We start from the raw sequence: 25924 nt of genomic DNA on the forward strand, positions 1-25924 counted from the left end.
ATATTGGATGAATTGTGAAATTAAACTAAGTGAGTGAGGTTGAAAAATAAATCAAATATTATCTCTGGATGTGGTGCACACATTAGACTGGGCAATGATATTCATGCATGCAACAAAGGCTTCATACATAATTCAAAAGGATTGCTTCTGGCAAACTCTCAGATCCAGCAAGCATGCATAGAGCAAAACAGAATGGGGATAAAATGGGAAATACACTGGCAGTACAAATATGGCAGCGAGAATAATCAGATTATGGCTAAGTGAAACAGAAATGATTGCCTGTGGAGGAGTGTCAGAGCTTGATGCATGCTAACAGAATACTAAGACACGTTTTGGATGTTAAATGATGTGCCACAGGTTGGCAGTATGGGTGTGCTTCACAGTGTATGTGTGTCCTTGTTGGAAGAGAATGAGAGAACTGAGCAGCAATACAGCGCTGCATGGTGTCGCAATTACCCTTTAGGATAGTTTTGTGATAATGAGGGGGAACCAGAGTATTTCAGAGATGATACCAGTAAAATCAGATTTAAATGTCTCTTTTTAAGCATTGATCAATATACCAATCATATAAACCTGAGCTTCAGTTAGAACATGTAGTAAACTCCACAGACAAGAAAAGTTTGAAAGTAGCATATCACCGACAATAGAGTTTTCCTTACTCACCTTCACATCCTCTCTCTATCTGTCCCACGCAGTCCAGAGCATCTGACATCAAGTCTGGGAGCCGCCCGTTCAGATCCACTGATGCCAGGCAGCCTTGAAAACCCTCCTTGGCATGCACCAGTTTGGGCAGCTCCTTGAACATCTCCTTAGCCACACCACCAATATAAAGGTTACCTGTGCAGAAATATGATAACACTGACCCCTAGTGGAAACCAAACATTGTACCAAGCTTACCATAACATGCTTGTTACAGTTAAGTAACAAGCATTTGAAGGTAAAATTAAAAGCACTTTAGACAGCATTGTAAATGGGATCGCTGACTAAAGTCCAAATACATTTAATTAATGATAGGTGTTGTTTGATTAAGTATTTTATCCATGTGAAAGAGTTAAGGAGGTTAATTATCAGTCAATAAAAATTTCATGAACAATTTTTAATAACAATAAAAACAACATTTATCTTGTCTTTTATCTTATTAACTGATAATTCTTTCAAACAACTTTCATAAAATGTTGGTCTGCTAAACACAAATGGTCTTTCCCCTCTGCTCCACACATACAGTAGTGTTGTCTACTCAAAAGAAGGGGGTTTGTCTTTTCCCTCCACCCCTGCAGGGTTTATCCTGCTGGTGCAACCTTTTAGTCACAAGCCTGCTTCTCTCACCTCTAGGCTACTGCTGCCCCAATTTAATGAAATGTAAAAGAAAATATATAAATTCACTATGCCTACGTACCCTTCAGGTCCAGGTTTTTGGCTCCTGTGGTCGTCTGTGTGGTGATCTTGGTATCAATCTTGACAGTGTGGAGGTTGTTGGCGTCCCTGGAGATTACGACATTGTGCCAGTGGTTGTCGTTCAGGGGCTTGTTTGAGTTGCCTTTGATCAAGTGGGCTCCATTTCCCAGGTCAGACACATAGTGCAGGTAACTGGAACCAGATCATGAAGAACATGAGTGGATGTAACCATGGATGGGAGAGGAAGCACATGAAGGCATGGCATCATGAAAAAGGCTTTGTAGGTGTTTCTAAAATCCAAAAATATGCAAGTCCAGTTTATTTACAAAGCTTTTGCTCACATATTTGTCATCAAGTGCTTAACAGACAAATGCATTAATTATAACAAGATCAATAAAATCAAGCAGTAGAACAATTAGAAAAGTGTAATAAACCTCTGAAAACTGGAGCAAGAGGGTGCATGTTTGTTGCTGTGTGCCTGTGCGTTCAAATGTGCAGACATGACAGTATCAGAAAGTGCAGCTGTCTAAAAAGGAGCTAATTAATTGGCAGGTGCAGCATAAACAAAAGGTTGTAGGCTGTGCTGAACAAATTGTTCTTAAATTCTTTGGTTAAAGGCAATTTATGATTTACATGCTCATTTTTATTCAAATGTATGACTTTAATGTTTAGCACATTGAATAGTACCATAACTTCAGGCATTACTTAAAAGAAGGTCATTTTATAGCTGCATTTGAGCAATAAGAAATGCACCCTTGTGTAGTTGATTCCCTTTTATGTTGGGTATTTGTTGGGCCGTTGTGAAGATTAAAAAGAACAGTAATAGCCCACAGCTCTTTCAGTAAATATGCTGGCATAGAGGTGATAAGAAAAGAATTTGAATACCCATAGTTATGGCATAAAAAGCTGTCAAAAATGATATTCTGTTTAGAAACTGTCTCATACTATGAAGAGCTGCATTATTAAAATCATAATCTATTAATTTGGAGATTCTTACATAGATAACCATCTTGCTACACTAATATAAAACTAATTCAACACAGTGTCGCCGGTCTTTAAACCTGGTGGCAGGTAGGTCTGCCCTACAAATGAAGTGATGTGTGTGCAATGAGCAGAGCTGCGTAGTTACTCTGGCATGAGCAGCTACCTCATATAAACCAAAACAAGAGAGCCACCCACGCCAAATCAAACTTATTTATGAATTCCCCAAAAGAGTACTGGCAACATTGTTGTTTGACAAGTTATCTCACAGCAAGACTGCGCAAAACACTACAGCGATAACTCCTGCACCAAAAATGCATTAATTTAAGAAGGAACAAAATATATTGTGGTTTGCCACTTTACGGTCTAAAAAAAGCCCAGTTAAAGCCCAGTTAAAGCACTTGGAGATGTAACAAAAGTAAAAGTGACTACACCTACTGTAAATATATGAGATAATAGTTGGTCAAAGTTTTTGCATCCACTTACCCTTTGACCAGCTCCACCACGATGAAGTCATTTCCATCCCCACTGTTAAACAGGATGAGGCCATCAGAGGAGGTGGTTTTAAACTGAAAGAAAAGGTGCATGGAGTAGTAGGCCTGCAAAGTAGTGAGGGTCACATAGCTGGAGCGCGACTTGAAGGTGACCGGGTCGGCAATGATGTTCTTGAAGCCAATCATGGCTTTGAGCTCACAGTAATCAATGTCACCGTTTTTACAGAGGTCTATGTAGGCCATGCCATTGAAGGAGAGGCTCTGGAGGTGGCCAATGAAGTTGGACGGCACCATGGACATGAAGCGCTTCTCTGTCACAATGCCCGTCTCAATGTTATGGAACTCCAGTTGGGTGTGGTCACCTGCCATTTGACCTTTCATCAGCAGAGGGAGGGAGGGAGGGAGAGGGGATGTTATTGGGGGTATACAACAATTGAAGAAACTATGATTTACAATTGAAGGGTCAACTGCAAATCCTCTAAATAATGAAAACAGAAACCATATGACGTTAAAGAAATCTAATAATTCCGGAAAGAAATTACATTGGCACTTGAGAATCATTTAATTTAAACTGTTTAAGCATAATGCGAGACGCAAATCTCAAAACAAAAGTGTTGTCTTTAAGTTTTGTTTTCTGAGTAAATTGTGAATTAGTCATAAAACATGCAGTTTTCTTGAGGTTGTACATTGGGCAATACAGTGTTGCAATATGTTCTACCGGACACTGTATGTCTAAATACCCTTTTCCAACTGCTTCAGGTAAACAAGTCCCACAGACAATCTACATAGTTTTCATAGAATATGAACAGTAACATTAACTTAAATTTGTACCATTCCACCACAATGACCAAATTCAGCACATTGTGGCTTATTATTGAATTTTGCAGCCATCTTTAGACATTTAGACATCTAACAATCTGTTAGGACAGTTTGTTAACATTTTTTTGATGGTTTTCAAACAGCAACAAAAATGGATATTTTGTCCAAAATGGATATGAGAGCATCACTAATGCACTCTTTCAGAAAGACAAATGAATGTACCACACCAGTACAGAATAATACATTACTAGAGCTTGTGTCTTACCTAGAATCTGAGAGCCCAAACAAATGTTACAGCTAATTTAAGCTTAGAGGAGAATATTAGGATTCTGTCAGAGGAACAGTGGATGAGAAGTACCTTCCACAGGCTGCAGATCATCTACGGTCAGTTTCAAATTCTTGCCCCTCCTGAACACACGTACTGTGTGCCACTCATTATCGTTCAGATTCTGACCCGCAAAAATAGTCTCTGGACCTTTGCCTGCAGGACAGTCCAAACAGCGGTTAACACACATACATGCATGCGAATCACACACATTAAAGACTTTTGAAAGGAGATTGAAAGGAGGACAGAGTGGATGAGTTAAGTAGTTTGACAGCGACAGAAAAAAAACATTAAGGTAAACATAGTTAATGGTCCATAAAAACATCATTCTGACTTGCATTTGCTGTACTGATCGCACCATTAGATAGGGCATTACATTTCTGAATTTTCACTGAACTCCATTTTCTCAAACCAAGAGGAGAGAGGTGGAAATCATGTTGTCACATTACTGTGATTACCAACAATATTTACACTAACTGTTTTGCTGTAAATGTATAGTGTCTAAAGAAACAAGGCATAATTGGTATTTTCATGATGTCTCTTATATCTTGTAACATTTCTCCTTTCCTATAATGCCACTTGGTGGCAGCATGTAACTACCAAAAGGCCACGACAGAGCAAGGCACTAAACAACTGAACATCACTCTCCATCTTGTTTACCCAAGACAGCGCGACCCAGTATTTGATTTCTCTCATGTCCACCACACGACATGAAATAGTGATATGGAAATAAATACTTGCATAACAGGAGCAGTGCCCATGATGGTGAAAATAACCCCTTAACAGCAAAACAAAGAGGCTATTGTCCCTGGAAATCCAGTTATTTAAAAAACAGGAAATACAGAATGTGATTTTTATCAGCACCCTTGAAAATAAATGGGTGTTTTGGAAAAGGAGCAGGTAGCTGATCTTGTTAGTAACACTATAGAAACGACACACATTCTATTATTAACTTTAATGCACACTCCAATCCATAAATAATACAAAATGACCATTGGAACTGTTTAACATTTAACTAATAACAATACTTCATATCTCAGAACCATTCCTTCACTGAGTCCTGAAACCAGCATATTAACATTGAATAAAGTGTGTCACAGCTAGCGGGCAGCAATGGAGATGTCACACAGAATCACAGTGCCAAAAACCTGAAGTAGAGATGATCTAATTAAGAATCACAGATAATCAGAGTGACTGCACCAAATCTCTGTGATCTCATGAGCAGAAAAAGAAAATCTTTCAGAAGATACACTTTTTACACTGCATTTGGAAATCCAACATTGGTCCAATTGGGGAAAAACATTATTTTTTTCACGCAGCCTCTGTCTTAGAGCATCTTTGAATTGCCATATTGCTCTGATGTTCCCCTGCTGGGCGCACATAACCAAACAGGCCAATGAAGACAGTATTAAAATCCCCAGGCTGGGCATTCCTTGCCCACTGTGGGGAGTATTTGAGATGGGTGTCATCTTCATTCCCCTGCACCCATTAATGGCTATTTATTTCCTTCTTTCCTGCAAACTTCAAAGCCCCAATGCACTGTGTATGCAAATATGAGGGTGCCAAAGTACTGGGACACACTCAATCTCTGAGGCACAGTTCTGCTTTGTAAGCACTAAACACCGGGGCAGGATTGAAACCAGACGACTGGCGAGGGATTAAAGAGGAGAGATATGAAATAATGGGATAGAGTTGGACTTGAAAGCATGCTTGGTCTTTGCCTTCCATCATCCTGTCCTTGTTGCTCTCCAAGGAGGAAAGAAAGGAAAGGGGAAAACAGGTCAATCGTATTAAGGAGCACATTCCTGCACAACTTTCACTACTGTAGGGCCTGGGTTTATGCCTGGAGTGCAGTCTGGACCAAACCGCCAGCTGCCGGCTGGACATTAATGTCCTTTAGTCCACTGTCTGTCGCGTCCAGCCCTCTCTTGTGCCCTCTCTGATGGTGATCTATCTGCAGTGATAGATCTTACAGTGATCTCTCCCTGCCTCATTGACTTCAGACCCAAGGGGCGAGTGGAGAAGTGTTGCACAGGGCAGCATGAGAAGATGTGATTATCCAGTCAATCAGCTATGGCTAGCTGGATGACAGGCCAGATACTGGCGCAGCCTGCCCCAACACTGTGACTCACCCAGGTGGAGGAACCCGCTGACCAAGCGGCAGGCCGCTACTGCTGGATTACCGTCAACACAGACAGACATTAAAGCCAGAGAACAAAGCAAGAAAAACTTTAGCTGGCTACAATGCTAGCAGACCTGCTTGTCCAATCAATGCCTTGCTAACTGAAACACCATTGTTGAAGCATGCAGAGGTTAAATAGTTTTGTTGAAACAATGAATGATTACAATCAATACTAATCTGCTGTTTCTGGCAATTTGCGTTTACATTTATTTGTTCTATAAACTGAGACTGCTTGATATTGAACATGTTGAAAGGTTGTTTTGAACACGGCTCAATCTAACTGACGGGTGGCTGTGGTTCAGAGGTAGAGTGGGTCGCCTCTCAACCCCAAGATTGGTAGTTCCTCCAGCCACGTGTCAAAGTGTCCCTGAGCAAGACACTGAACCCCAAGTTGCTCCCCGGATGCTGTATGTAGCTGCTTACTGCTCCTAATATGTAGAATGGGTTAAATGCAGAGATTGAATTTCACTACATTGTACTGTGGGATTGTATGTGGCCATTAATAAAAGGTTTTCTTCTTCTTTCTTCTAACTGCCATCACACTACTGAGATTAGAGTATTTTTATTTTTGCAAAAATGGCATGATGGCGTCATGTTAACTACCTGCTGCCTTTACAGGAAAGTCCCTCAGCATGCTGAAACTTTGGGGTATGTTAGTTTTTAATTTAAAGTTTGTTACAAGGACCACTGAACCAACATGTTAGCCTCTTTATCAAACTAATTACATGTAGCCTCGTTATCAAAATAATGCAGTGCAACCATAAAGAACATCCTCATAATTGCTCATTAATTTCAAGCACACTGGGTACTCAAGATTATACTGGTGCAGAAAGGTACAGAAATATAGTATGAGATATATATATATATATATATATATATATATATATATATATATATATATATATATATATCTTATTTCAGCCATTGCTTGTAAGATGTGTTACATTAAAAATAACACATATATCCACACCATCACATACCCTTCACCATACCTAGAGATTGGCATGGGGTACTTTCCATAAAATCATCTCTCAATGCAAATCAAACCAGCTATTAGGCTAACTGAAATAAAACCATGCCAATCTCTAGGTATGGTGAAGGGTATGTGATGATGGGGGGCTACTTTAATTCCAAAGGCCAAGGGAACTTTATCAGGATGCATAGTATCCTGGATCCATGAAATAACTGGCCTTTAAAAATAAAAATCTGCCTTCCTCTATGGGAATTTAACATAGGGGTGTACTTACTCATGTCCCCTGTATTTTAAGGAAGAACATTTATTTATTTACGTTACATTATTCATTCACAAAGACAATTGGTGTCCTTAAAGGTTGGATTATTCCTCATTTTTTTAATTAAGGCATTAAGATCAATTTCCAAAAGATGATTTTTTTATTCCTCTTTTTAGTCAACTTTAGCATGGGTTCATAAACTTATAAGTGCCACTGTAACCACCAATTTGTGCAATGATAAAGACCGAACAAAATGCAATTTGAATTAATATTAAGTCTTTTCAATATATACATTATAAGTGCTAAGTAATAATAGCATTAGATGTAATTATTCGGCTTTGCAGGCAGCAGTTATGTACACCTTACACATCTCACCTCCTATGCATCCTCTCCTTGAATCAACCTCTTATCTATCTTTTCTAACATGCACGCAGGTGTAATATCCATGTAAAAAGGATCTCCCGCAGCTCTTTCACACTAAATAAGTAAAAAACAAAAGAATGGAAAAGATCAATTATGAGAGAAAAACTGCCTCGAGATGTTGCCGAAGGTCATGGGGAGAATAATTACATAAAGTTGCCCTCATCACTGCATCATGGCTTCACTGTGAATTGTGATTATCCTGCAGTTCAAGTTAATGAATAATACAAGACCAGAATGTCAAAAAAAAGAAGTCAATCTGTCACAAGATATTTTTAGTTTGTTGTCACTCAGTGCCTGTTAACAGTGTTTAAGTCGAAGTGGCAGTGTTTTCTTCAGACAGCTCTGGGCAGCCCCAGGGAGCCTAGGTCTCTAATTGACAGTGATGTGCTCTTTAAATCGGTGCTGAAATTTTTCATCCACCGAGCTGACCGGAGCTGCAGCGCCTGACAAGATACATTAATTAACACAGAAAAAAGAGGACAAAAATAAAAACCTAGAAAAAATGAATTAAACGCCAACTACTCATAAGTGGAAATGCACTGGCTTAGCACAGTTCTTTTTAAAAACTTCAATTAAACATTTTCTTATGACACAATTAGGTCTGGACCTATTGAAGAAAGGCCTGCCGTTTCCTGCTTTTTCCCTCTATTTTACTTAAACATTAGCTTTCCCTTTAGCATGATATTAAATGTTGATGGAATCAAAATATTTTCTCTTTGAATTATAAGTAGTTATGTGTGGAAACATCAGAATATAATTCTGGAAATGTGACAATATGGCACAGTGTCATCTCTAAGACTATTATTTTTATGGAAACTAAAGGAACTGCACTAAGAAAACAAACAGAATTCATACCAATATAAATGTTAGCATAAAATTATTTAAATGCACAAAAAAAGGCCAGTGCAGTATGGTAATTTTTCATTTTGCATTCTTCCCACAGCCTATGTGAAATCATCCAGCCTATTAACACATACTGCTTTACACTATGCACTTTGATGCTAGTTACCAAAGCCACAATTTACCTTCCACCAGTTCTACATCTATTTTCACTTCAGTATCTATTTTAACTAAACAATGCATGCAACTAAATGGAATTGGAACATATTAGTGGCAAAAAGGGAATAACTAAAAATAGAAATAAAGTAATCAGTCAAATGTTTGGCAAATATTAGTATAACAACCACTGGATTCCATGTATTCACAGATTATTCACACTATCCTCATGAACCAAGAATGACCTTTTAAAGCATTAGATGGAGGAATTAGAGCTTAGAGCTTTTTATTTGCATACACAAACAAGGGATGCAATCCAAGATGCATGAATAACGCTATTTAGCATTTAGAAAGGTGCTAAGAAGGGCTGGCTCACAGAAGCATGTCTAGAGATCACATCATGTGTTATTGTGTGGAGGCGTTTGTTGTGCAAGTATCCGCTTCTCATCAGGCAATGACCTTCAAATACTGTAACACTTTACACACAAAGATCTAACACTCTGGTTTTCAGAGAGAACAGTGTGTCCTTATACATTATGTGACACTGGCACTCTATTATAGAGCTTAAACTGTCTAATTTCTATTGGTATTTACTGATACTGAAAGCGTTCTCTGTCACTTCAGCATCGTTGGACAGTTAGAAGGCTCACATATTATGAATACAGAGAAGTAATCATTAATTCATCACTGTTCCTGAATAATAAATGTCAGGGATATTTACCTCCCAAAATATTGCAATGTAACCTCTTTGTTGACACACACACACACACACACACACACACACACACACACACACACACACACACACACACACACACACACACACACACACACACACACACACACACACACAGATATCCACTATCACTCCCTATCCACCATGAATCCCACAACAAGATCTATTCTCTCTCCCTCCCTCTTCATCCCTTTCTTTCTGCTCTGTGAGGCAGGTTAATGAGAATAATAAAATCACACTCTGTATTTCCTCTGTGCCTTGAATGGCCTCATCAATTTACAACTGGCGTGAAAGTAGAAAAAAAAAAAAAGAATTGCGAGGGGGAGACAGGGAAATCGTGCATGTCTAAAATACCTGCACTTTCAAAGCATGCGTTTTATATCAGCCTTGAATTCATGAGTGAAAAGATTTGTTAATTAGAAACAACTCAGGGTGCAGAAAAGCAGCTGACTGCCATATCTTGCTTTGTCATTAATTCAAGCCTCCCTCCACCTCCTCCCCACTGCTCATCATTCTCCTGGACAGCTGACACAACACCTCCAGGCATTTCTTATGCACCCGTAGCTCTTGGACTCGATATGATAAAATGTAATATCTACATCAATATAAGGTGCAAGTCAGATATATTTCAGTGCACTGATTGAATTCCCATTGCCTTAGCTTTAGGATATTTAAATGTCAGGATCATATAATGGCTGCAGAGTAGACATTTTAAACATTTAAACGCTTCAAGAGAATAAAGCATGAATGTCCAGAAACAGTAAGAGTTAGAGAAGAAGAAGAAATGTGAACAGTAACTTACTGGAGGTACAGTTAATCCTGATACAATCTAGATGGGGAAGAATAGATGAGAGATAAATTCATCTTTCAACGTTACAGCTGCAGACATCATTAAAGCATACAGTCCACCCCTCTGGGGACACACACACGGACACTGTCCGTCCTCTGATGCTCTCACCCGTGGCCCCGAGCTGCAGTGAGCTTGTAAAAGCTCTGCAGTGTAGTTGTGCCAGAGAAGCCCAACATGGTTTACAGCAATGTAGAACCGAAAATCATGAGAGCTGAGGTTAAGTTATTTGTTTTTCCATGTAGCCAAACAAAATGTTTTACATGTTGCATGCTGGGTGATTACCGTTATAGGATATGATCTTCTATACAGTATGAGAACATCAGATTTTGGTCAGGGTCAAACAGGGCCAGGAGGAGGCTATTCCATTTTATTCTACTTTTATACCTCACTACATTTTAATGAGGCAAACATTTTACTTTTTAATCCACTACATTAATATGACTGCTATAGTTAGTCGTTGTTGTTCAGATTCTCTTTTTACATAAAAAGAAAACATACGACCATTATTAAATATGGTGCACTGTTACAGTATAGATTTATGTAGTTAAGTAGGTGAAACTAGCTCCACCGACCAGCATTAAATACTGCTCACATGTTAATGCCTCAGTGATAATCATCACTCTAACACTTTAAAAGTACATTTGAATGAGTCCTTTGACTTTAAATTAATTAACATTTTGAAGGCAAAACGTTTACTTTCTCTACACTGTTGTATTGCTACTTTTACTCAAGTAAAGGATCTGAAAACTTTTCCCCAATGCCCAACAGTATATACAGTAGGTAGAATTTAGCTCTACCTCGACCAGGTGTGGCATTGGAATGCTACTACTATCTAATGTATTAGTAATGATCCATAATAAATTCTATCTTATATGGAAGTCTGTTGAAAACAAATTTGAAAGGACTTGCAATGAGTAGTGGTATTGTTACCTCTACTTAAAGTAAAATATCAGAATACTTCCACCAGTGAAGACTAGTAGAGGCAGCACTGCTAACTGTTATTATTTTATTTAGCTGGTAACAAATTGTCTTGATCCTACCACAGCAGCTCTCGCAAAAAGCCATACTGACTGACACTATTTCTGTATCTTTTTTTTTACCTCTCTGTTTCCTAAGGCTAAGCTCATGTCTCGCTCTAAGAAAGGTGACCCAGATCGAACTCCCTCCCCTCCATTCCATTTGGCCCTGCCTGTCGTGTGTTGTCAACCACAGCAGAAAAGTGGTCGCAAACAGCCAGAGACCAACACTAGCCTACCCTTACAGGGAATGCTCTGCTATTTGAAGGAGAGACCGGGGGAGACAGGCTTCAAGCACTGATGGCCGGGGACAAACTCCAAAACTCTAAAATGTGTCAAAGATAATTCAAAAGAAAACAGAACATGGTGACCTGTTTTCATCAGAGGGCATGTTTTTGTAGTCGCAATGATCTGACTTGTCAGCCCTGTCAGTGTGTGGCGCTGTTGTCTTTCGTGGTGGGACACATGCTTCCTTGTGGTTGACAGCAGACACAGACTGTCTACTTTGTATGCACCGCTAAACAGCACCGCTTAGGGAGCCCATTTATGTTTAGCCAGTGGAAAAAAGAAATAGATGGCTATCATTTGTGTGGCATTGCTCTGTTTGAGAGATATCAAACTTTTCACAGGCATCATTGGATTCTTTCCTGAGCAAATAAGCACACATACTCACACAGAGTCTTTCATTTTGTCCCCAATTGTCTTTTTGCTGTAGGCTGTGGGGGGGTGGATTTATTTATGTGCAATCAGGTGCATAGGTGAACAAATGATTGCAGGGCATTGGTTGGCCATAACTCACAACTAAGGGCTGCATCATATTAAGTAACCAATATGAGAGGAGTTCTGATATTATAAATATACTCATCCTCAGAGGAATTATTAGCTCCCTCATATGAATGATAACAGGATGATTTCAAAAGAAACAACAGGAAAGAATATAGCAGTATGTGCGCTGTAAGAGCAATTCCTTTTAGAGCAGTATGGATGTTGATCAGAGGTTAGCTGATGGGAGTGGGCAGCGAGCATTCCCTGCTGGGCAACGGCAGCTGTGTGCTCAACTGGCAGTGAGCGGAGAGCCGCAGACTTTTGGCATTGAAAGTCTTTACACCTTCTCCCTCTATTCAAAATATGTATATGGTGTAGGCGTGTGTGTGTGAGAGAGAGAGAGTGTGTGTATATGACACATGACGTTGCTGCTGCAGTCGGTGTACGTCCGAGACGTTACCTAAATTGACAGTCAGTCGGACGCGGCCGCTCTCCAGCTCGAGACGCAGGGTGTCAGCAGACTCCCTAGATGTGGTGGCTATTAGGATGCCAAAGGCTCGCTGGGAGCGGAAGCGCAGAGACACATCTTCGGCTTCTGTGTGCATCACCACTGGCAGCTGGACCTTCATAAACTTACTGCCGTCGTAGCTGAGGATGGTCGCCTCTGGAGAGAGAATAAGGAGGAAAACAAGATGAGTGATCGGTAAAATGGAGTGTAGCAGTTTTAAGTCAGTTCAACTTTTAATTATGTCCTATTTGTGTATATAATTTAATGTTGTGAATTTTAATCTTGATGAAAGTCATACATCAGGGGTGGAGATACACATAATATTTAATATATACTCAAATACAGCTCTGTGATTTGGAGGTCACCAAACACACAGTGAGAAAGCCTGTTATGTGTCTGTTGGACAAATGCACCCATATACCTCTACTGAAATACTAGCTTTGCAGTGAGCGAGCCTAGCAGCCTGCACTGACTTGTCATCCAGCATCCAGTTACATAGAGGACTGATTAAAGCATGAAGTTGACAAACACAGGGACTATAGGCTTCCAGGGGTCCGTTTCAGGAAGGAGGTTTAACAAACTCTGAGTGTAACCCTGAACTCTGAGTTGATTTACCCTGAGATGGGAAACTCTGAGTTTTCGGTTCCAGAACAGCTGATATGAGTAGGTTCAATCAACTCAGAGTATGTTCACGCGCGTGCACCACCACAATAAAAAGGCAGCATGAATGGAGCCATGATACTACGATTCACCATGGTAACAACCACAAACAAACTGGTCGGCGGAAATACTCATGCGCACATACAGCGAGTTTGAACATGTATTTCGTTAAAAAAGCAAGACAGCGGCTGCTGCTGCAACAGAGAGAGAATTGTTGTGGGAGAAAATTGCTGCTCGAGTCAATGCATAAGCATTGACAATGCATTCATTTCATATAATCACAGTTAACTTATAATATTACTGGTGAAAACTGGAATTGTATTACACCTATAATTTCATTTGGGTGCAATCCTGCGGGCGAAAAAGTAAGCTAGGCCTACTACTATATCCCATTCTGAGGCTGCAGCACCATGATCATTAACAGAACTATAATGTATAATCATTTATTTCTTTTTAATTGCTCTCACTGGTTTGTGTCCAAGGAACACTACAAAAAACGTTTAAAAAACGTTTCAGAGCGAGTCACACTTTTCTGACGGCTACAGTGGCTTTACTATTACAGTATGATCCACATAAATGCCGAAAGATAATAAAGATAAATGCCGTTTGCAAAAAACGTAATGCGACACAAAGAATCAGCTGGGATGTTAAAGCATGTCCACGATGGTTGATGTTAGTGATATCAGGACGGATAAAGTATCTATATAGGCCTATCTAATGGACTGTGGAAAAAATACCTCTCAAATCAGTTATGTGGAAATGAAAATACATTTAGTCGGGACTCAATATCATCTCCCGACGTAAACTCTCTGTGAATTAATACAGCTTTTTCAACGACGGGATCATCTACAAAAGGACATGACATGTTTGAGAAAAAAACGTTTTAGAATCTGCCTAACATAAACCAATAATTTTTTTATTCATGCAGATAACAAACTGCATTAAAATGCGCCTGAGAGACTGCGACTGAGAGAAACTCGGGGTTTATTGAAGAAAACCTGCTCCCGACCAGGTTAGGTTCACAGACTCAGTTACCATAGTAACTGACTCTGAGGTTAAGTTACCTCTCTTTCTGAAACAGAAAACCCAGAGTTTCCCTCATCTCAGGGTTAACAAACTCAGAGTTTTCACTAAACCTGCTTTCTGAACGGAACCCAGGAGTGTCTCTGGGTGTGTTTCTCAGACATGTGCTTTGCAGGTTTGTTAGAGAAGACTGTGTCTCACTGATATAGGACATCCCAAGGCATTCTGACTGCAGACAAATCCAACTAGGCTACTAAAATTACAAAATGCAATACAAAACCAATGGGTCAATTCAAAACTCACTTAGCAAGTATCTCCTAAATGGTATGTATACAAATATGTCATGCAAGAGCAGTGTGTAAAGACTTGTCAAAAGTCTAGCATTGCATTACAACGTGTACTACAGCTGACAGCTACCCACACTACCTTTACAGTCTGAGTCCTGTCTTCTCTGTGCCAATTTAGGTGGCGGTGGCCTCCATCATAGACAACACAGAGTAAGTAGAAAAAAAAACACATCATGACAAACAAAAATCTTACTATAGGTAAGTCCATCAATACAAAGTAACAGAGTTAATGTTTTACTAGAGAACAAGTGGCAGCCTTGCATCCACAATTTTTTTAATCTGCAATTTAATAGTGACATACTACAAAAGGACAAATTGATATTGACGGTGGAAAAAAACACAAACATCGACAGCATTGTAATAGTCTGTGGACCTTGAATATTGAGCTTCTGCTCAGGGTGACCGCATTTACTCAAAGCATTAGGCAGCCGTCTGGAGAAATGCAGGGGAGATTGTTTAACGCTGGCAGGGGGTTGTAACAGCATTTCCGGTAGTGTAACTAAACCATAACCCAATAACAAAGCTATTACTGCAGCTGCAGTGCTGAGACAAATAGAAAATAGAATAGAAGAGAAGTTGGAGGGACGGAGATGGAGAGTGGTGGGAGCGATAGGGTACCAATGTACATACACCTCCTCATCACCACTTCCTCGTCACACAGAGCCAATGTCACATCCATCCCCTGGGATGACTCCGTCACATTCCTCACCCAAATCCAATTTCTCCACGCCCTCCTGGGGTATGCAGCAGATGACAGGGGCGTGTGACAAACGAGTTTTCGCTGCTAAACTGTCTGCTTCCTGCCAGGGAGCTAAAGCAAAGAGCTGCTTTTAGACACTGTAAGCAGATGCCAGGAAAAATGAAGGAAGCTCCTAATACTTAAAAATAATTGTCACAGCAATATTAGCTAGCACATGAGAGCATTTCAGTAGCTGAAGTGTTTGACTTATTCTCAGTATGTAACTATGCTATATAAGGTGAGAAGAAAGTAATGTGATGTACCATTTGCAACATCTCGTATAAATAAAGAACATTTGACTCATATGAATAATCCTCCTTTTTTTCAGACTGAAAAGCTCACTGTGTTTCTGCACGGAGTATAATTACTAGCGCACACAACAGGTTGACGCTTCTGTGGACACAGAAGCGTCTCCTGCTTCTATGCACAAGACTGACGGCCCAGATTACAAATGAACGAAGACGAAAATAGCGAGGGTCTAAGAGAAGAGACAGGCGAGAAAACGACAGAAAGTTTGGGATCATTTTAAGCTGCAAACATGCTGCTACATCATCTTTGTAGAAAACATCCAGTCTACTCATCCATTCCACGGAGCGAACCCGACACAAGGTAATAAACGTCTGCTGCTCTCGTCCACCGTGCTGATTTACACAACTAGCCTACAGCATGCTACTCTGCAAATAGCGATGTTTTACCAAAACGCTAAAACGAAAGCTGTCGGTTTGTAGTCTAACTGTTTATTAGTTTGCTACTAATCTTTAAATATAAATATTTACTATTGCTGTTTACTAAGTATTTCTTACTAAGTATTTCTTATCCGATTACTCGATTAATCGATGGAATAATCGGTAGAATACTCAATTACTAAAATAATTGATAGCTGCAGCCCTAAATTAATTAAAAAGTAAATTTTGCATTTCATTCAAGATGTTGCCTCTCCTGAAATTCATATGAGGTTGTCTAAAATGTCAAAAATAAGCAGTCCAGATAGATATGAAAGCATGAAGAATGACTTGTGAGTTGAGCCCGATCGATAAAGGATTTTTAAGGCCGATATCGATACAAATATTTGGTGATTTCCGATATATCGGTCGATATATATTTAAAAAAATAAAATCCAGAGTTATTTGTAGTTATTTATGAGTCCTCAATAAAATAATATGATAATGCAGGTTAAAAATAAACTTGTTTGTTTTATTGTCACAACAGAGGAACATCAAAATATATTAAAGTTCTGATAAATAAAATGTATAAAAATACAAACTTAAGATATGAAACTTAAAGTCCTTTGAACAAAAACACAACAAAAAAAAATCATTGTGTAGCCAACAGGGACGTTGTAGAGTGCCCTCTGGTGGACAAACTATGCAACGCCAACACTCATAACATGGTTGAAGGGTGTTTCGTCCGTTTTTATTTATTTTTTAAATATTCATTTATCGGCCATTATAAATGCTGATACCGATAGTTTGGAAAATGCTTAATATCAGCCGATAATATCGTCCCGTCAAAATATCGGTCAGGCTCTACTTGTGAGGGAATCATTACCTAATGCAAAGTGAGCAGCTGTCAAAAATCCAATCCTGGAAGCCCAGTCATTTTTAATGGCACTCCCATGTTTAATATCAAAATAAATTGAGAGGAACCTGGAGCTTCTGTCTGTGTCGACCCAACAGGAGGCTGTCAGAGGGGAGATGGAGCATACCAAAACTAAACCAAGCATTCATTTTCTGTTTTGTAAAGAAAATACAACATTGTTATTATTAGGGTGCCAGGCCCAATCCAATTCAGAATTTGCTAGAAAACACCTGCCAAAGGCTTTTGGAAAATGTTTCCATGGCTCTGAAATATCATAAATAATTATCATGCTCATGCTCTCATGTCTTTTTAACCGCAGCTTTGAGTATCTTAGTATACACAATCCAAACAATAGAGTTGCTGCTATTAAATGTATGAAAACAACCTGCCAGCTGAGTGGATTTCCAGAGACAGCGAAACTATTCTCTGTACAGAAAGAAAACAGCATCATCAGAGGCCAACCTCACATCTGCTGCCCTGTGACTGTCCATACTGCGACTTCATTGGGGCTACGAAATGAGAGCAAGGATAGAAAATGGATCAGTGTCCGTTAGGAGTGGTGGAATCTGCGACTTCACTTTGTGCTGTCAGGAATACATGCAACAGCCAAGGTGGTAAAGATTTAGCATGTGCAAATTAGGTTCTTCAGCCATTGAGACTATTAAAGGACAATTACCAGTAGGTTTAATGATTTAAAAGTTAATCTTCAGCCTTTGCTCCGCTATCAAAGTTCCCTTAACAGGGCATATTATAAGAAGCTGTAGACACCAGGAATCAAGAGCTGTAATGTACATCTTAAACTTCGCATGAGACGACCAGTTCTCTCTAATTTGTTACTATATTCAAGAGTGGTGAATGGTGACTAACACGCAGTGTGCTGTCAAAGGGCATGGCTAAAACATGTTTTAATGCTAAAACTCAGTCATATTCCCCTTTGAGGGCATTTCACAATTATGCAATAACATTCTGCACCTCTCGCCTTTAGCTTCGGGCCAATGGCACATGGATTTATGCTCTGAAAAGCAATAAATGTGCTCAAAGAACCAGTTTTTCTATAGTTATACTAATTTAAATAATGGTATTATGTTTTCCATTCAAGTTGTAGATTTTGCCATTGTGGACTGTTTTAGAGCATGATATCCACCACCTATTAAAGATCATGGCAATGATATATTGCAATATTCCATAAGAATGACATATATTGTAGGACTACTATATTTCACAACAAAACAAGGAAGATTTCAAGCTCATAAAATCCCTGCTGGTGAGCAGGTAAAAGCAGGACAAAGCCTCTACTGACATGCATACATCAGCAAGTCGTATGTATGTGTGTCTAGCACATGTGGTGTACAGTATACTTGAGTATACTTGTGTATCGATCTGTATATTGATCTTCAGCTTCTAGCTTCATTCATTGCAGGTATCTTTAAGTAAACATCCATCTGCAGCCATTGTCCATGTGATATAATGCAGGTGCTGTCAGTGTTGGAATCCAGCATGTCATATCTCATTAGGGAATATGTGCATGTGCTGCAAGGCACCTACTACACCATCTGGGAGGGGGCCTTACCCTCGCACTGCAAGACTAATATTTGGGCTAATTAGCAACTAGAGGAACAATGAAGGGGAAGACATTTGGGATGCAAGGGGGAAAATTGCTTTGTCTGCTTAATTACAATTTCCAAAATAGGGTGAATAACTCTGTGGTTCTCTTCCGAAGCTCCACCTCCTGTTCCTTCCACTCGTTGTCGTCCTCCTCCTCCGCCATATGCAGTAGCTGTATTTTGCCACCGGGTGGTACACCATGCATGGATAAGTGAGAGCTGGGGTAATTCTTTTGACAGCTCCTCGGCCTGCTGGTGCCTGCTTCATCCTACCAGTGCAGAGGCAATCTGGAGCCATCAAAACAGCTGGCAGCACACCAGGGCCCATGCTCCATACCACTGCTCCCACTCACACTCTCGCCGATGCCAGTCTCGTATACAGCAGAGACAGCCAGAAACTAAGAGTCGGACAAAGGAGCCAAGACGCCAGAAGACGCTTGAGTGTTGGGAATAAGTAGAGGCGGTCATAGTGGCAGAGGCCTTTGTAGCATGCAGCACTTTCTGTGAAGTAGTTTCAAATGCAGAGCTGTAGGTTTTCTGCTTTTGTTTTCAGATAGTCAGAGTGTATTATATCTTTTTGAATCCAAGAACACTTTTGAGATAAGTCATTATCTTGCTGAAGTGAAACGATCTGTATCCCATGCCCACTCCACCTCCCTCATGTACTATGGGACTGTCAACTCATTAGCTAGAATGGAAGTGTACGTGTGGAGAATGAGAGCCAAGCCTAACGGACACATTCATCAGAGATGGAGGAGATTCACTTACTCTCCTTTATGTACTTTTAGCCTTTTCTCTATAATGAAATATTCATTTCCTGCCTTAGCATTAACTACATTACTGCATTCACAAGACTGAGTAAACTGCATTCATAACAGCAAACACAAAATCTTTCTGGTATCATGTACCTTTGTTTTATTTTGCTTTCATTTGACTCAGCAGATTTCTATCAGCATCCAGCTGTATCATTAGCATCTTAGCCAGATATGTTCTACATTCCAATTACAGGATATTTAGGCAACACCATTTTATCAAGTGAGTAACTTGAGTACAGAGGAGAAGCATGAGCATATGTACAGACGGCACATGTAACTGTGTGGGATGTGTTACATTCCAACTGGAGTTATTTTTTTTCTCCCTGATGAGAGAACCTGTGTGCATTGCTGACATTCCTGTGCAGATGCATCACGCTGTGATAACAGTGTGACACGCTTGGGCTCTTTTTGACATTTGCCTTGATTATGCATATGTTAACTGTTTTTTTGCTCATTTGCTGCGATCGCTCCGTTGAGACTTCATGATGAAAACTCAATGCGTACTGCTGCATCATATATGCTTTACACCTTGTGTACAATCCTGGCTTTAGTGACTTAAAAGGATATATTGTACTTCATGTTGATATGATAATCATAAATTCACTGTATACAGTAGCTTTACATACAGTGAATATACACTTCAGCTGATGCACTTGGTTAAATATTAATTAATGAATACAAAATAAACATGTCATTAAGCCACTTATCTGTGATTGAATCCAAAAACCGGTAAACAATATTCTTAAGCTTCTCAACAGATCTTCATTACACCCAAATATTGGGCTATTAATATAGGTTTATATTGAAAATCTAATTGGTGAATAAACTATACAGCCAACATATTTATTCATTCACTCAGTCTGATTATGTAAATAAGCCTGAAATTCCAATTTTATTCAGAAAATAATTGCCTCAGAGCTGACCATATTAGCAAGTGAAGAATTTGGCTTCCTCACACAGCTGGTTGTTCTTTTAATCCGGCTACATTTCAATCAAAGAGGTCAAAAGACATTTCTCTGTTTAGAAAGGCCATCAAGCTATTGCTGAAAAGTCAGAAAAGCGGGATCATGTTGAGCCTTGCATTAGTGAACACAGAAATGTCTTTATGACTGGTTGTTATTTTCAGCTACATTACAGATATGGTAACAACAAAATATCAAGACGATCTCGGGGACTAACTTCAAGCAAATGCAACTCTAAACAAATACAAACAAATATTGTTTATCATGCCATAAGCTACAGATACTAACATGAAACTGAATTTGTGATTTTATTTTATTACGAGCACCCATAAAAACTGTGCTTTCCATGTAATAAACAACTGCAGGTGTCAGGTTTACGTGTGCTCCAGCTAAGACATGGAGCTATAAGAGTTCACTGTGTGACACTCACTTCTCCTCTTTCTCTTCTCTGGAGGAGAGGGGGATAAGTATTCTACACCAAGTCTGGTCATGAGCGAGTGGTTTGATGAGCCAAATGGTTAGCAGAAGACAGCCAATTTACAGGCTAGCGTGCATGGTGGACGTGACCAGCAGCGTCTCAGTGGTGCATCAGTCACCTGCCACTCAACATAGTCTAACATCAAGCAGTCAACACTCTACGTACCCTGACTCATTATGTCTGCTTCTCTGTGGCTGTCTGCCTCCACATGCACACTTTCTTTCTTGTCTTGTATTACTTTCACTTGACTGTTTCAGAGCTGCTGATGTTCAACCATCAGGCTGGATAAAATGACCACCTGCAGGCTTTAGTCTGGGGATGCTGTTCAACCAGAACTTAAAGGAGATCCCTTTCAGAAAAAAGAATATTAAATCTGAAGTGTATATAATTGAAAACAAATATTTTTCTGCTTTTCTTTGATGTCAATTACGTTCACATTTTTACGATCCAATGCCTACCTCAACACAATGCATAGTGTGGTAGAAGTCACTGTGTAGCATCGTCAACATTTCACACTGACAAATCAAGATTATGCCTACCAGGCAGATATGCCGTGCTACCAAACAGCTGGGTAGACAAAATTAGACAAAAACAAAGTCCTACCTCTTTCACAGGAGCGTCCCAGGTATCCAGTCCCAGAGCAGTCACACACGTAGCGGTTCCAGCCCTCTCTACAGACCCCATTGTTTTGGCAGGGATTGCTCAAACACTGTTTGGGAGGCTCCTTAGAGCAGGAGGGCTTGACCCCGGCAGCCTTCTGGACCTCGGCCAGGCGCCGGACATCCTTACTCTGTCCGTCAATGAATAGATCCCGGATGCAGCCCACGTAACCGTAGTTGAGTAGTGCTGTCCACACCTCAGTGGGGAAGACCAGCCCCATTTTGTTCTCTGGCAGACCCCCAAGGTAGAGATTGTCATCCAAGTCCAGGATCTCACTTTCTCCAGGGGCTATGTAGGCAGTACGTAGGGTGTTGATAGAGATGGTACCTAAAAAGATAAGATACGATAAGTTTATTTGTTTCCTTTTTTTTAAACAACTCTGAGGTTATTCATCAGATGGACACATTATAACACCTATTGGTGACTGTAGATGCTAAAAACACTATCTGCCCTGCAGTAACACAAACATGCAGAGAAGACCATTTAAAGATGGTTTGATGAAGAAATTAGCTTAATTGGTGTTATCCATCTGGACAAGGTCAGGATTTTCTTCATTTAGAATGACTGATGAGTGTTGATAAGACACATTAATCACGGGACAGCTAGTCTATTAGTAGCCTAATCTAGGATCCCTAAGAGTATCCTCTCCATTTCCCCTGGATTTCCCATAATAAATCTCCTTTATCTATGAAGCAGTGGTCATAAAAACGAAAGGAGAGGAGAAGAAAAATCGTTACCCCTTCTATCATTTCAGCCAACCAAACAAAACAAAAAAAAACATCATGGCCATCTTTTTGAACATGATTAACGGACTGCAGTCTGTTTTTTTCACCCCGTCTCTCCTTCTGTTTGCCTCTCCAACACATAAACCTGCAATGAGAGTTTGTGTGTTTCCCCACCATGATTTATCGCTCTCATTCAGGTTTAATTCTCGATCTGGAGCACGGTAAACAACAGAGGACATGACTGGACTGTAAAGCTGTGGAAAGGAAGGCCTTACTGTGGGACTCAGACCGGGTGATTCATTTGTATATGGATCTGTTACTCTGAGTGCAGGAGCCATTGTGGATCTTTAATTAATGGTGGCTCCCTCCACTGCCCGCATCATTGTCCAGTAATCTATATACCGCGCTGCTGAGGACCCACACAGGCCACTGCCTGGGAAGAGTGGCAGAGAAACAGTAGGCAAAGGATGCTCAAAAACAGAATTGCCATAAAGGCATAATTTGCATTTTGAGTGGCAGATGCATGCCATGGCAGATATGAAAGAGCTATTAGCTGACTGCCTTGGGCTACATGGCCGAGTCCTAACTACTTGTATGTTGAAGAAGAGTGCAGCTTTTAAGCTAGTTTTCTTGTCAAATTGTTTATGTTGAAACAAACCCTTAGCCACACATGAATTTTCTGTAGGGCACATAAGACATTAAATGGGGCTTTTCACATTTCATTACAGCAACCATTAGCATGCATGAATTTACATATAAAAATTAAGTATACGCATGATAAATATCTGTACTATATATACTGGTTTTCAATGAAAGCACAATTTAATTGTAGATGTAGTAGTAGTTTTTCTTCGCTGTTTGATCTGTTAAATCTGAATCTCTATAAAAGGTGCCACAAAAAAAAACAAAAAACTAAATCACTACATTAGTCAACAATAACTGTGGATATGTACTGTATGTTCTTTATAGCCAAGGTGAGCCAGCCTTCTTGCAAAAGTGCTTGAAAGAGACAGCTAAGGACCTAGTGCACAATGATTAACCTGGCCCCACTTACATGTTCCAGCTCTTTTCTCAGGGTCTTGGCCCCCGGCATCTGTTCTAGCACTTTTCTGCCACCACCCACTGCCCCTGCTCTCTCCAGCCACAGCTGTTGTGACTTCCAAGCTTTGCACAATTGGCAAGGGCCACCCGTCACGTAGCCAGAACAGCTCCCTTTGGGTTATCGCTAACGAGCTCAGTACATCAAACTCATTAGCAAGGAAACTTTTCTCGGAGTAGAGCAGGTGCCCAGCTGAAGAATGAGCGTCAGTGTGGTTAGCGTGAATTGTGATGGAAGTATCTACACCCCAGTTATGTTAGATCTCTCCATATGACAGGTTGTACAAATATATTGCTTTGTAACATCACTTTGTCAATTATACAGTTACAAAGTAAATAAGTAAGGAGCCATCATCTAATGAGTTATTTAAATCCCATGGTATCTATACTTAAGTCTTATTAACGTCGTAAACAGCAAGCGAGCATGCCGTCTACAACTGATGTAAGTGGGAGACAAGAGAAGGATGTCAGCATCTTTAAGGCATCTACTCAGACTGTTCTGCTCACTTGTCACAGTCCTGTAAGGAAGTGTGTATACACAGTCAAGCTATGTTAAGTCAGAAGGCACTATACAATCCCATGGGGACATGTGCCATCACCAGGCTAGCAGCATGGGAAACATATACCACATGCACACATTGCAGGTCTGCCTATGTTTGGAACAGTATTCAAAGCCTAGAGGGGAAGGGGATGTGTCTCTGTGAACGCTACCAAGCATAAAAGGAGGAGTAGATGGATACAGAACAAGATGGGAACATGGAGATAAACATGTCTGGGAAGATGAGGGAGGGGTATATGATGACAGATAAGAAAGCAGATGAGGGAACGACAATATCTTGAGAAGCATGTACAGGATGTACAGTTTAGGAGGGTTGATCAAAATGATGATGCAGGCAATAAATTAGGATGGATAATGATGACGAAGAGCAGCATTCCAGCCAACTTTAAAACCCTTTGACCACATTTCTGTCTCTCCCTCTCTTTCCATCTCTGAGCTGTAAGAGGTACTCCATCATCAAACCTGAAGGCAGGGGTCCAAAGGACAGCTCAGATCTCTCTCACACTTTCTGCATCAGCAGCTAGGTTCAACTTGGCATGATGTCCCCTAACCCCACTCACACATCCCCAAAACATGTTAGACAGGGGATTATTACAATCCAGTTAGGGCGATACGGCCAAATCTCTCTATGTGATTGGATTCTCTGTAGAGAGAGTAGCTTGTGAGTGGGCTTAGGGAAAGTCTGCGTATGTGGATGGGTTTGTGTACTGTTGTGTGTGTGCCCTGGCAGGAAGTGGTGCTTCAACAGAGCAATGTCCATGTAATGTCTCTGATGAGTGACCCACGGCACTCACTGCCCAGAAGTCCACACTTAAAAGCAGAGTGTCTTTTAGCATCTCTAATGCATTGAGGTTAGAAGATGCTGTCTGAGAGCGAGAGTCCATTTACAGGGTTGCTTCCTGCAGTGAGAGTGGGCTAAACTAAATAGGGCAGGGATCATTATCCGCCATTGTCACGGCTGCAGGAAGTGTTGCACATGGAGGACCCGGCTGCAGATAATTATGCCTGGCTGTTGAGTTTCACTTTTGTTTCAAGTGATGTGCTTGGTGGTGTGTATTAATAAAACATCTGACACACAGATGAAAAGCAGAGCATACCATTTGTTTTGTGACTCATGCTCTCAGGGGACTAGTGAATTGTTTACTTATGCTAAAAAATTACCTTAATTCTATAAATTATAAAAAAGTGTAACAAAAAGGGCAGTGGGGTGTAAAATAGCCTGCACGAGCCAAACTAGCATTATGACGTAGGAGGGACTGGAATTTTTTACTGAGCTTTACATGTGAAATTTTAAAACTGAATAATACGGTTGTATATTGAGAGAAATTGATTATTTCCATTCAGGCTCTCATAAAGGTAACTAATAGGTCACAGCACAGCACAGCATACACTTCTATCAAAACATGTCTTTACACAATTTAAAGTTTATGTCCACAAATGAACTACACCTATTTCTTTATTTCACAATGCTCTGAATCAGCTCAGCTTTTACAGAAATCTAATGTAGCAATAACTCATGTGGTAAAAAATAATATAAAAATCTGTATTTAGAAGGCCATAGAAGTTTTTATATCACTCGATTTGCACAAATGTGATATTTAATGCACCATTTCATTTACATGTATCATGTGGGAATGGAAATCACATGAGGCCTTTTCAATACAAAGGAACTGCAAACATTCTAATGCTTTCATTTGAGGTGCATTGCACACATATTTACACATTGCAAACAAAAGTGTTTTGTGTAGTTTATTGAAATCTTGAGATGCAAGATTTTAGATTTCAGAGGACCACATACTTGCAAAATTGAATGTGCACTGTGCGGCACTAACCATTTTGTTACTCCTCTAACATGGGAAGTCATAACATAACAGACCTTTTTTATGTCCTTTACACACCAGTATTCAAGTGTTGACGCCTTAGACTTGAGGAAGGGAAGAAAAGTTATTCTGAA

The 25924-nt window shown here is 40.0% G+C and overlaps 1 protein-coding gene across 35 annotated transcripts in view; it reads right to left on the reverse strand.

Annotated features, from left to right (window-relative positions):
- LOC116052148 (neurexin-1a) overlaps positions 1-25924 on the reverse strand; it is a 269327-nt gene that overhangs the window by 134406 nt on the left and 108997 nt on the right. For 26 of the 35 annotated variants that reach the window (XM_035992628.1, XM_035992630.1, XM_035992629.1 and 23 more), the window contains 7 exons: positions 21532-21915; positions 12675-12878; positions 10386-10412; positions 4048-4170; positions 2863-3244; positions 1397-1587; positions 664-837 (listed from right to left, as the gene is read on the reverse strand). In XM_035992628.1, coding sequence (XP_035848521.1) covers positions 664-837; positions 1397-1587; positions 2863-3244; positions 4048-4170; positions 10386-10412; positions 12675-12878; positions 21532-21915 — 1485 coding nt within the window. The remainder of the gene's footprint in view (positions 1-663; positions 838-1396; positions 1588-2862; positions 3245-4047; positions 4171-10385; positions 10413-12674; positions 12879-21531; positions 21916-25924) is intronic. The other 9 variants (XM_035992638.1, XM_035992650.1, XM_035992649.1 and 6 more) reach the window with 1 other exon arrangement.

This window comes from Sander lucioperca, chromosome 15 (genome assembly GCF_008315115.2).
Source record: "Sander lucioperca isolate FBNREF2018 chromosome 15, SLUC_FBN_1.2, whole genome shotgun sequence".
Taxonomy (NCBI): Eukaryota; Metazoa; Chordata; class Actinopteri; order Perciformes; family Percidae; genus Sander; species Sander lucioperca.